This window comes from Athene noctua, chromosome 13 (assembly GCF_965140245.1).
Source record: "Athene noctua chromosome 13, bAthNoc1.hap1.1, whole genome shotgun sequence".
NCBI lineage: Eukaryota > Metazoa > Chordata > Aves > Strigiformes > Strigidae > Athene > Athene noctua.
The window spans coordinates 21815174-21826585 of record NC_134049.1 but is presented as its reverse complement, the minus strand read 5'-3'; the positions used below and the strand labels follow the sequence as shown (position 1 = coordinate 21826585).

At 57.7% G+C, this 11412-nt stretch overlaps 1 protein-coding gene across 3 annotated transcripts; it reads left to right on the top strand.

Moving 5' to 3' along the window:
* The first annotated feature begins 16 nt into the window (after window positions 1-16).
* Window positions 17-9080, top strand: LOC141965561 (protein PML-like). Of its 3 annotated transcripts, XM_074917322.1 has the most exons (10): window positions 17-126; window positions 959-1526; window positions 1922-2093; window positions 2193-2499; window positions 2943-2995; window positions 3495-3575; window positions 3659-3929; window positions 4546-4598; window positions 8044-8200; window positions 8293-9080. In XM_074917322.1, the coding sequence occupies exons 1-10, from the start codon at window positions 75-77 to the stop codon at window positions 8865-8867; spliced, it is 2289 nt and encodes a 762-aa protein (XP_074773423.1). In that variant the 5' UTR covers window positions 17-74; the 3' UTR covers window positions 8868-9080. The 3 variants fall into 3 exon arrangements, with proteins under 3 accessions (XP_074773423.1, XP_074773421.1, XP_074773420.1); XM_074917320.1 differs by having other exon boundaries at window positions 1922-2499; window positions 3659-3875; XM_074917319.1 differs by having other exon boundaries at window positions 1922-2499.
* Window positions 9081-11412: the final 2332 nt, after the last annotated feature.

Sequence of the window (11412 nt, the reverse complement as noted above, 5' to 3'; positions counted from 1 at the left end):
TCCTCCTCCTCCCCCTCCAGGCAGGCGAGGAAAACGAAAGTCCCCGGTGAACGTCGCTCGGCCCCGCCGCCCTTATGCCCGACAGCCCCGCCGCCCCCCGGCCGCCCGACGCCGGCCCCCCAGCAGGTAACGGGTTGCTCCCCGCTTTTCGGGAGGGAGGAGAAGGGACGGGAGGCAAAGCCCGGTCCAGGGCCGCCCCAAAGGGAGCCGCGGGGATTGCCTGCGTGTGGGGGGTGGCGGGAGTTTTTTTTTCGGGTTCAGAACCGTTCCATGGGACGGGGGAAGGCGGGAAGGGGCGTCCCTTCTTTATTCGGGGGGGCTCCTGACTGCGCTGCCGGGCTGGGGGAGGCCCTGGGGGGGTGAGGGGTGGGGAGGGGGGCACCTCTGCGGACAGGGCTGGTGCCAGCATCCTGGTGCTGCCCGGGAGGTGTTTTGCAGGAGCCGGGGGGACTGTCAACAGGGCCCTTCTCGACTTCCCCTGCCCTCCCCTGCCCTCTCCTGCCCTCCCCTGCCCTCTCCTGCCCTCTTTGCCTTCCCGCAGGAAGGGGCGGTGGCCACAGAGAAAAAGGAAAGTCCCTTTGCAGCCTTCGTTTTCCTTTGCCCCGACTTTGAAATCTCAAATTCCACGACAGGAAAGAGATTGGGGAGGGGGGAGGAAAGCCTCCAAGGGTCCCCCACTGAGGGTAGGGGGAAGCACAACCCTTTGCAACCAGCAAAGAAGCTCCCCAGAAGAGCACCCTTTGCCTTGCTGGGGTGCTGCCACCCACTCGCCCCCAGCAGGAGGGATAGAGAAGAGCCACTCACCCGCCTTGCTGCTCCCTTATCGCTTCCCTGCAGCGCAGAGGTTAGAGTGGGCTGCCCACGGGTGGCCTGCACGGCCTCCAGCGGTGGGACTGAGCCTTCCGTCCCCCTCCATCCCACGTGCTCCAACGGGGCCTTTCTCCCACATCCCACCTAGATGGAGACGGTGCTGCTGCCCCCATGGAGACGGGACCCCAGCCGAGTACATCCTTCCGCTCCCCTCCAGCCCACCGTCCCGCCGTGGAGGATGATTTGCAGTTTGTCCTTTGCGAGCGCTGCCAGCAGGAATCGCCCAACCTCAAGCTCCTCACCTGCCTTCACACCTTGTGCTTCGGTTGCCTGAGCGAGAACAAGCCTATTGGGCAGTGCCCTGTGTGCCAGACAGCCATCCCGCAGGCCAGTGGCATCCCTGACATGGAAAACCTGCTCTTCACCAACTTGCAGGCCAGGCTCAGCATCTACAAGAAGATCAAAGATGGCCAAGGCCTGAACTGCTGCCGGTGCCGGGGGGCAGCTGCAGCAATGTGGTGCACCGAGTGCGAGGAGTTCCTCTGCACCAAGTGCTTTGAGGACCACCAGTGGTTCTTCAAGAAGAAGAGCCATGAGGCCAAGAGGGTGGAGGATCTTCGTGCGGAGTCAGCCCATCAGTTCCTGGAAGACAGCAGAAAGTCCTGCAATCTCTTTTGCTCCCGTCCCAGCCACGCCGACCAGGGCCACATCTCCAGGTGAGAGCGATGCCTTGTCCCCGGATCCCATCCTGCACCAAGGGCTGTGGGGCTGCTCTGCCAGGAGGGCAGAGCCAAGGGGATTTCATCACCTGCCTTTGGAGAAGGACTGCTGCAAACCCAGTGCGATCCTGGGCAGGAGCAGGGTGTGGTGTGGGGCTGGCAGGTCCCCAGGAGGAGGGAGGGGAACAAAGGTGAGTTGAACACCCAGCTTCATGCCCACATCTGCAGCTGGTGATGGGAGGCAAAGCTCTTCCCGGCCCTGTGCTCAGTTTCCGCTCTTGTTAAACTCCTCAGCTGTCCCTGGGGAGGGAGAATCATGCCCAGCACAGTGAAAACGCTTTTCTCCTCATGCTCACTTACCAGCTTTGAAGGATCTTCCCATTTCCTTCCAGCATCTACTGCAACAAGTGTGAGAAGGCACTTTGCTGCTCGTGTGCGCTGCTGGACAGCCATCACGCCCCCTTCTGCGACATCCACAGCGAGACCCAGCGCAGGCGGGAGGAGCTGGTCACCATGAGCCAGGGGCTGAAGGAGAAGAGAAGCAGCTTCGAGGCCACCTTCGAGGTGCTGCAGACTGAGGCCGCCCGGCTGGAGCAGGCGCAGCGGGAGATGCGGGAGCTGATCCGGCAGCACGTGGAGCAGCTGGTGCGTCTGATCCGGCAGGAGGAAGAGGAGCTGCTGGGGCTGGTGGAGGCGCGTCAGGAGCAGGGCCGGCAGGAGCTGGCGCGGGAGCTGCAGCGCGTGGAGGGGGTGCTGCGGCGGATGGAGGCGAGCGAGCGGCTGGTGGAGAAGGTGAACCTCTACGCCACGGAGCAGGAGGTGATGGACATGCAGCCCTTCATCAAGGACTCGCTGGAGGAGCTGCAGCAGCTGCAGCCGCCGGTGGCTCGGGACCGAGCGCAGCCCGGGGACTTTGCTGAGTGCCGAGCCAGGCTGCAGGCGCTGGTGGAGCGCGTCACGGGGCACCCAGGTGAGGAAGCACTTGCCATGGGGATGGATCCAGCCACCCCACGGGCAGCAGGGACTTGGGCCAGCTCAGAAAGCCATCACCCAGTTCGGGGTCCTGCAGGGTTCAGAGCCACTTCCCTGCAGTAAAATGAGCCCAGATTCACTCTTGTAGGGTGCTTGTTTCCCGAGGCCAACAACTGCTTCTTTGCTTATATGGCCAGAGCCTCTCTCTGGTCTCCCACCAATCTGACAGGCTCTGCTGATGCTGATTTCTGGGTCTCCAGAGGCTCCTAAATCCCTTGGGCCATCCCAAACCAAAGGGCTGGGAAAGGAAAACAAGATCAGAGCTGCCCCCTCCTTGCTGCAGCTGTCAGGTAGATTTTTCCCAGCTTGTCTGCTATCAGGGCGAGGTGGGAGCTCCAGACACTCCGATTTGGGATTGCAGCCCTGCTCTCTCCATTACAGGTACTAATTCCCAAGCTGTCCCCATGGTGGAGGTGGCCCTGGAGAACAACCTGGTGAGATGTCTGTGTGTCGTCCCGGTGCGCTGCTGTGCAGGGAGGGTTGAAATGTGGATCCCCCTTCCTCTGACCTTTGCAAGCCTTCCCCAAGGGTTTGCCTTCCCCTCCCTAGCCCATCACTCCCATTTTTTCATCAACAACAAACTCCCAGAGATGTTTCTGCCTAGGCAGAGAAGTACCTCCTTTGTAGCCATCATTTCATGCTACCCAGGCGTGCTCCTACCCCATCCTGCTTCTCCAAGCCTGCTGCTTCATCCCTTATTTTTGTTGGGGAAAACCACAGCCTCCACCAGCTGTAGCACTGCCAAACATGCACAGCTCAGGCACAAGCCTTGAGCCAAGCCAGAGAGAGCCAGGCTGTGCCTCAGTTTCCCCCATGCTGAGGATGTTTCTGTGCCCCGGCTGGCTCTGCTTGATGCTCGGGGACACCTTAGCCCTGCAGAGGGGCCTGTAGTCTCAAGGTTCACCCCAATGCTGCTTTGCGTTTTCTCTGCAGCAAGAGGATCCGGTCCAGCCTGAGAGCCCGGATGTCTTACCCACCTTCACCATCAGCCTTGAGGAGATGCACATGAGCCCGGTAAGCACCACCCTGGCCAGGCCTTTGGCGACCAGGAGATGCCACCCCGGCACCTTACATCCCCTGTGCTCTCCTCTCTCCAGGCTGTCCCCGTCACCACATGGGCCAAGCGGAGGTCGAACTGCGTGGAAAGGGGCAGCCAGATCTCACCCAAAGTATTGAAGCTGGAGTGTAACAACACACCAGTCCCCAACGATCGCAGTTCAAACCAGTGGGATGGCAGAAAGGAGCCCAGCACCTCCATGCTGAACCGGAACTGCAGCAGTGTCCCTGCCACCAGCAGCCACGTTGATGATGCAGGTGGGGACCGGGGACGTGGCCCTCCTCATTACCCCATCTCTTCCCCTGCCTTAGGTGGGTCCCCCATTTCTCCAACTTCTGTGCAACCCCATGCACTCAGAGCCTTGACCAACCTCCCCTGGGTCAGAGAAGCAGAGGGTGGGAGCTGCTTTCTGGGGCATAAATACAAAAGCAATGCTCAGGGGTGGACGTGAATGCTCCATCCGGCTCCATGTCTCCGAGGTAGCCAAAGCCCAAGCCTAGGGAAGAGCACAGCAGCAGGGTAAGTGTGCAGAGAGACTTCCCAGCCTCCTGCTCCAGGAGCTCTGGATTTTCCTGGAGCAAAATACACTGTAATTTTTAGCAAAACACATTTTCTTCTCCGAGTTCACCCAGCCCCACTCCAGCCTGCTGCAGCATCCTGCAGCAAGGGATCCTGGGCTCAGCTCTGCAAACAGGAGGGAGGATGAAATGCATCTTCTGGAGAGTCTGGTACAGGGTCCATGGCGTGAAGCAACACTGAAGAGGTTGGCTCCACCTTGGGGTACATCCAAGAGCTCCCAAGGGCTGGGTGTTAATGGTCCTGGTAGAAGCTGCAAGACTCAGGAGATAAGATCAGTCCTCGCACGGGAAAAATTGTGTGATCCAAAATCAGTCTTGAACCTACCACATCCCCCTGTTCCCTCCGCAGAAGACAACAGCATCATCATCTCCAGCTCGGAGGACAGCTTGGAAGACACGGCGGTGAGTCCAGACCTCCCTCCTTGCTGAGCCACGCTGCAGGCAGAAGAGGCAGCTGCACCCCATCATGTCTGGGCTGCCTTTCCCTTTCCGCCAGCCATGCTCAGCCGCAAGCCTTCTCCCTTCCCTGCATCAGTCAGAGACTTGCTTGCGTCTTTCTCTTCCCCTTCAGTTGTTTCTAGGTGGCACGGCATCTGTGCCGTCCCAAATCCAGTCCTCTGTTGCTGGTATCTCCTGGGATTCTGGAGAAGCCAGGGTCCTCTCTCCCAGGCAGCAAACCCCACCTTGCTTTGCTCTGGCGTGGGATCCCTCACCAACCAATCCCCCAAGACCATCTTTTCAAATTGGTCCTTATAGCCTCTCTTTCTGCCTCACTGGGAGGGTTTTTCTCAGCTTAAAAAAAAAAATCAATGTTCATATAAAAATCAAGTCTGTGAATTGAATGTAGCAACCACGCTTGGAGAGATCTGGCCAGGCTGGAGTGATGGGCTGAGGCCAGCTGTAGGAGTTTCACTAAGGCCAAATGCCGGGGGCTGCACTTGGGCCACAACAACCCCCAGCAGCGCTACAGGCTTGGGGAGGAGTGGCTGGAGAGCTGTCAGTCAGAGAGGGACCTGGGGGGGTGATTGACAGCTGGCTGAACAGGAGCCAGCAGTGAGCTCAGGTGGCCAAGAAGGCCAATGGCATCCTGGCTTGTGTCAGCAACAGCGTGGCCAGCAGGGACAGGAAAGGGATCTTACCCCTGTGCTCAGCACTGGTGAGGCCGCCCCTCGATGACTGTGTTCAGTTTTGGGCCCCTCACCCCAAAAAGGCCATTGAATGACTCGAGCGTGGCCAGAGAAGGGCAACGGAGCTGGGGCAGGGTCTGGAGCACAGGTCTGCTGGGGAGCGGCTCGGGGAGCTGGGGGGGTTCAGTCTGGAGAAGAGGAGGCTGAGGGGAGACCTCCTGGCCCTCTGCAACTCCCTGCCAGGAGGGTGCAGAGAGGGGGGATGAGTCTCTGGAGCCAAGGACCCAGCAACAGGCCCCGAGGGAATGGCCTCAAGCTGCCCAGGGCAGGGTCAGGCTGGCTCTGAGGAAGGATTTCTGTGCAGAAGGGGCTGTTGGGCGTTGGAATGGGCTGCCCAGGGCAGGGGGGGAGTCCCCATCCCTGGAGGGGTTGAAGAGTCGGACTGACCCAGCGCTGAGGGATCTGGTGGATTGGGAACGGTCAGGGGAAGGGTCATGGTTGGACTGGAGGAGCTGCAAGGGCTTTTCCAACCCTGATGATTCTGTGATTCCATGAGAGTTCATCTGTCCTGTGCCTACACAGGCTGAGAAGCTCATGGGAGCAACCAGAGCATCTCCAAAAGTGACATTTCCAAGCTCCCTGTGATGACATTTCATAGCACTGATGCTGCAAACTGGTGTGTTGCAACCAAGTGGCCCTGGCTGAGGTGGTTAGATGAACCAAGGGCATGGGATCCTACTGAGACACTCCGTCACCATCATGAGCAGGGGATCCCTTTGGAAATGGAAGCAAGCATGGCCAGTTTGGGATCAGGGGGGAGGACTGGTTTTCCAGCGCTGGCTTAATGAGGGTTTAACAACCCCATTTTTTTTGTATAAACTCATGCAGAAGCTCTTCTTACTCTTCAATAAAGCTGTTCCCATATACAATCCCAGGCCACTGCTGGCTTCTTTATTAATTTTTTCCTTTGCTGGTTTTCCTTGCTCTCCTGATTCATCTCTAACAGAGGGGGAAAAAAAAAGAGTTGTGGGGCTAAAACCGTGTCCCCGCTCCCTGCTAGTGCCAAAAAGTGAGGGGAGCTTTTTGGGAGATTAGCTGCTTGCTGTGAGAAATCCCTGCATGAATCAGATGTCCTTTGGCACAACATGCTTTTAAGGGTGTAGCAAAGGTGCAGGCTAAAAGAGATCCCAGGAGCATAAACATCTCACTGATAGTCTGGTGCTGGGCACTAGAAAAGTGCAACCTTGAGAACTGGGAAAAATCGTTTTAAAGCCTGGAAAAGCTGAGTGAGAAAACAGGGAGCAATGGGATGAGACAGCAGGATGCAGCCCAGGGAACCTGCGGCCTTCAGGGGGTATAGGGCAAGGGCTGAGGACCTACCTAGAGGCTTGGACATCTAAAAGGAGATTTTGGGGCTGGGGAGGAACTTTTGTGGGCTCATCTGGGGACTGTCTTGCTCTGCGAACCAAGCTGAAGCCGCAAGAGCATCGCCAGTGCCCACCTCTGCCTGGACCCATCACCCACAGCCACTGTGGTGCTACGAGCATGTGTCTCTGCGTGGGTGATTTTCCTTCCTCTTTGCTTAACTCTTCAATAAAACCTTTTTGCATAGAAATTCAGTTTTCATGTTGCTGGTTTGGGTAACAAGAGCATCTGCAATCACATTTTGTTGCCAAGTTTGGTTCATCTAACTCCCTTCAGGGCAGCTGTGTCATTCCAAGCACAGCCAGGTGATGGGGACATGGGGCACTGCCACCACCCCACCACCAGTACCGTCCTTCTGTCCCTTCCCAGACAGAGGAACCCCATGTGCCCTTCAAACACCTAATTTTAACGCGGCATTTAAGCAATCCCACATCTCCTGAGCTGGGGAGCACTTGGTTTTACTCACATGCCTGCAGACATCGGTCCAGCCACATTTCCACCACTCCTGGGCTGCGGGTGAAGATGCAGAGAGCAGGTGTGGAGGGAGATGGACGCCCCACCACTGCAGTGTGCCCAGGCCAGGGGTGCAGGACTGTCTGTGAGGGAAAGAGGGAGGAAAAACCAAGCTTAGAGGCTCTTGGATGTATTTTTGTCCTACTCTTCCCATAGGGAGCTATTTGCTGTGGATGTCCATCCCTGCAGAGGCTGGGCGGGGGGCAGTTGCTGTGGCTGCTTTAACTCACCCATGGGAAGCACTGCTGTAGGCACTGGACCTGCTGAGCCTGGAGAGGCATCAAACCTCTTTCTGGCCCAGTTCAGTCCCCTTTTCCTCCAGACACCAACCAGATCTTTAAGTCTAAAAGTATCTCGTGGGGTGAGGTTGCTCAGCCACGTTTATGGCCCTGCATGAGCTGCATCCACATGAGGTGTGCAGAAAGGAACAGCGAGTCCCCAGACCCGTGTGTTGTGTCTCTCTGGTCGCTGCCTGGATCCTCCCTCCTCCTGCCCCCTGCTTATGATGAGTGGCATTCAGGGCTTTGCTCTTGCTCACTTGTCTCAGACATGGTTTTGGGCTCTCAGTGGGGCTCCCCATGGCCAGCCCACTCCTGAGACACAGCATATACCCAACCCATCCCTGGCAGTGCTGGGACATCAGACCCTGTGGGTTTCATAGCATTGCACACAACCAGGTCCTTGTCTGTGGCCAGTAACACACCCAAGGGTGCTCCTCACACCTTCCCAGCCTGGTCCAAACAGGCAGACAGGACTTGGCCACCTTCTCCAATCTCTTGCAGGCTCCCAGCAAGCCCAAGGATGTCAAGAAGCCCTCCAGCCCTACGTGGTCCGGGAGCGGCACCTCGCCCCACCACAGCACTGGCCCCACCAGCCCCTGGGATGATGGGTCAGAGCTGAGCACCTTGGTGTTCCTCAGCTTGAAGGTTGACCAGAAAAGTGAGCATTGCCTTCCCCAGGCACAGGGGGCTGGGGGCTAGAGAAGGGCACCCCCAAATACTTACTCCAGCCCCATCCTTTCCCCTCCACAGCCCAGCGTATCACAGAGATGGCGGCAGCCAATGGAGAGCACACCTTCAAGACGCTGATTCAGACACCCGAGTCGGTGCTGGCACTGCTCTCCCAGGGTGTCTCCATGGAGGTGGGGATGCAGCACCTCCTCTGGTACCTCTCCCCGCTCCCCAGGCCCAACCTCATCGTCTACAACTTCTGGGCACCGGAACTGCCCACTCTCTTTAAGGCCCTGGATGCTACGGGTAGAAAAGTGGACTTCTGCCGCATTGTGGGTGGTTATGTGGATATGTTGTCCTTGATCAAAGAAAAGATGCCCAAGGCCCCTTCCTACAAGCTGAAGAACCTGCTGAGAAAACACCTGCAGCAGCAGCTCAACGAGGGCAGCGCGCTGGCCACAGCCAAGGCCTTGCAGGATCTTTGGGGAGCCCTGGGACTCCCCACCTGTGCTGATGTGGGGATGATGTTCACCCACTGCAACCTGCAGAGCTACACCATCCTGCGGCCTCTGGTGCAGGAGAAGCTGCTCAGCAAGAGGGCGGCCAAGATCCTGGCCCAGCGCAACCTCATCCTCTGGGAGCTGGAAGAGGTATAAGTACGACTGTGGGGTGAGCTGAGCTGGCCAGGTCTCAGACTAACTGTGCCAGGGATGCTCTCCAGGGATGCTGGTCATGGATGCAGGGATACTCTTCAGGAATTCAAGGATGCTCGTCACGGCATCAAACAGAACTCACAGATCTTCCCTGCTCCCAGCACGGGGCTTAAAATGTCCAGAACTCAATCAAATATATTTTTAAAATAAATCACACAGCACAGGCCAGTGTGAATTGCTGGGGAGTCTCCACTCCTCCTTTTCCCAGCCAGGCGGGAGGGAAGATCCTCGGGGTGCTCTTCGCCCTGCCCGGGCAGCACCAGGTACCCTGCCCGCTCCCCGTCCCCCCCCCCCGGGGACAGCGGGCGACAAGGCAGTGAGGGGGACGCACCACCAGGGGTCCCCTTTGTGCAGCCGAGCGGCTTGTGCGCACACACGCACCCCCACGGCTGCACCCACCCCCCCACCGGAGCACCCACCCCGCACTGGTGAGCACCCACCCCCACTGGTGAACACGCACACGCATCCCCGGAACCCACCGGTTGTCCCTCTGGTACCTGGGAGCTACTAGCGACCGTCACCGGGGCGTCTGGTCTGCCGTGTTGGGCACAAGGGGGAGGGGGGGGGATGGAGGGGTCCTCTGGGTGGGTCGAGGTGGGTGAAGGTGAGCAGGAAAGGGATGTGCTGAAGGTCTCCTCACCGAGAGGGTGTGGTGGGAGCTGCCAGGCTTGGAAAACTGGGGGGAAACGTGACGCCCTCATCTTCTGGGGACCCCCCAGGAACAAGCAGTGGCCTGGACACAGCTGTGAACTACTGGAGCCGCGTCCGGGCCAGCGAAGCGCGGGCAGGCAGCAGGCTCCTTCCCCTGCCTGCCCTGCCTGCTGCCCGCCCCGGGTGGGGGAAGAACCGGGACAGGCCCAGCACCGTGCAGCGGTTTAGAGGGAGCGATCCCAAAGGACACCCCCGCCACCACACGGCCTGTCACCAAATTCAGACAATGCCGCCTCACCCTGCAGATTCCCCGGTGTCTGCTACAGGGCTGTGCGCGGGGAGCAGCCTCTACAAGGGGCACAGCCGGAGGAGAGCAGAGCCCATCTGTCTGCTGTCACCGGCCTCATCAAAGTCTTGTAAAACAATAGCGAAGTCAATGGGCTGCGGGAGCCAGATTAGCTGTTTCTTTGCCCTGAGCTGCCGTAAAGCTCATTCATCCGGCTAGAAAAGGGTTTGTCACTGCGGGATGAGCAGAGCAGCACCCAACAGGATCCTGCCCTGAAGAAAAGGGCTGCAGCTGGGGTACCCCTGTGGATTCAGGGCTCCCCAAAGGTCCCACCAGCCTCCACCTCCAACAGGCAGCTTCGACACAGTCCCACTTGGACCTCCCTTCCACCCACAGGCACCCCATGAAAATGCCCCTTCAAGCCAGAGGTATAAGGAAGAATCAGAATCTCTGTTTTTTTTAGAGCAATAAATAACTTTACTGAATTAAGCGAATCTCCTGAAATGATATATAATATGCTGCTTGCTTGATTGGCTGTTATTAATAATGCATTGCTCAATCTAAACCATTCATAAAATTACTCCCTGCTAGCCCTGAGCAAAGTGCTTTGGGACTCAGGAAGGGGGAAAAAAAGGCAAGAAGGAGCAGCATAAATCCTTTCTGTTTATGAAAATGGATTTCTTCTCCCAACAATCATGCAAAACTAATTATAGCCAAAGGGCTGGTTCCTCTGCATTTGATTACGCCCTGCAAGCTCGCTCAGGTTGACTGACCAGTGCGGGTGGAAGTCCAAGGCAGAGGAGGCTTCGCCCCAGTGAGCCTGAGAAAGGTTACCTGGATTATATTTCTTACAAAAAACTCATCCTGCTAACATCCAAACAGGTTTGCATCCCATGAACCACCAAGAGGAAGGACAGGGTGGACAGGACTCTTGAATATTTGGAGAAGTGGTGAGGTAAAGCTGAGGGGAAGCCTTATTTAGATGGAAGGAGAAGCCACATTGTCTCTGGCCGGGCAGGTCCTGCAGCCAGGGTGCTCCCAGGGTGGTGGTGGCTCAGGCACTCACCTGATCTCAGAGGAGCCGGCTTGGGGCTACAAGTTAGAGAAGCTAGGAGAGCCCAAACTGGGGGCTCACCCTTCTCCCGAAATAACCAGTGTGTCTGACCAGAATGGTGAGGAGGGCTCCTCCCTCCGACACTAGTTGGAGGTTAGTGGTGTAAATCCGCAAACCCTCAAGGACCGCAGTGGTGATCCGGTGATACCTCCAGCTGAGAGGCTGCCCTCATTTATACTAGTGGGGGATGTGTCCCCAGACCTGCAATGGTCAACACCAGCTGTGGACCTGGCCCCCAGCCCAGCTTCTACTTGTCACGTGTTCAGGAGCATGTTGAAGCTTAGGGTGCCTGGGACTGAGGGAGTTGTGGTGTGAGAAGGAGAGGTTGGCAGCCACAGAGCCTGCTTATCCATCCATCCACTCTTCCATCCATCCATCCATCCATCCATCCATCCATCCATCCTTCCATCCTCCACCTCCTGTCTTGGAGCTCTCAT

Excerpts from the sequence above, each read along its gene's own strand:
- LOC141965561 (XM_074917319.1), top strand. The coding sequence starts at position 75 with ATGCCCGACAGCCCCGCCGCCCCCCGGCCGCCCGACGCCGGCCCCCCA. Across the intron at positions 127-958 it reads CGACGCCGGCCCCCCAGCAG|ATGGAGACGGTGCTGCTGCC; the intron begins GTAACGGGTTGC and ends CATCCCACCTAG. Across the intron at positions 8,201-8,292 it reads CTTGAAGGTTGACCAGAAAA|CCCAGCGTATCACAGAGATG; the intron begins GTGAGCATTGCC and ends TCCCCTCCACAG.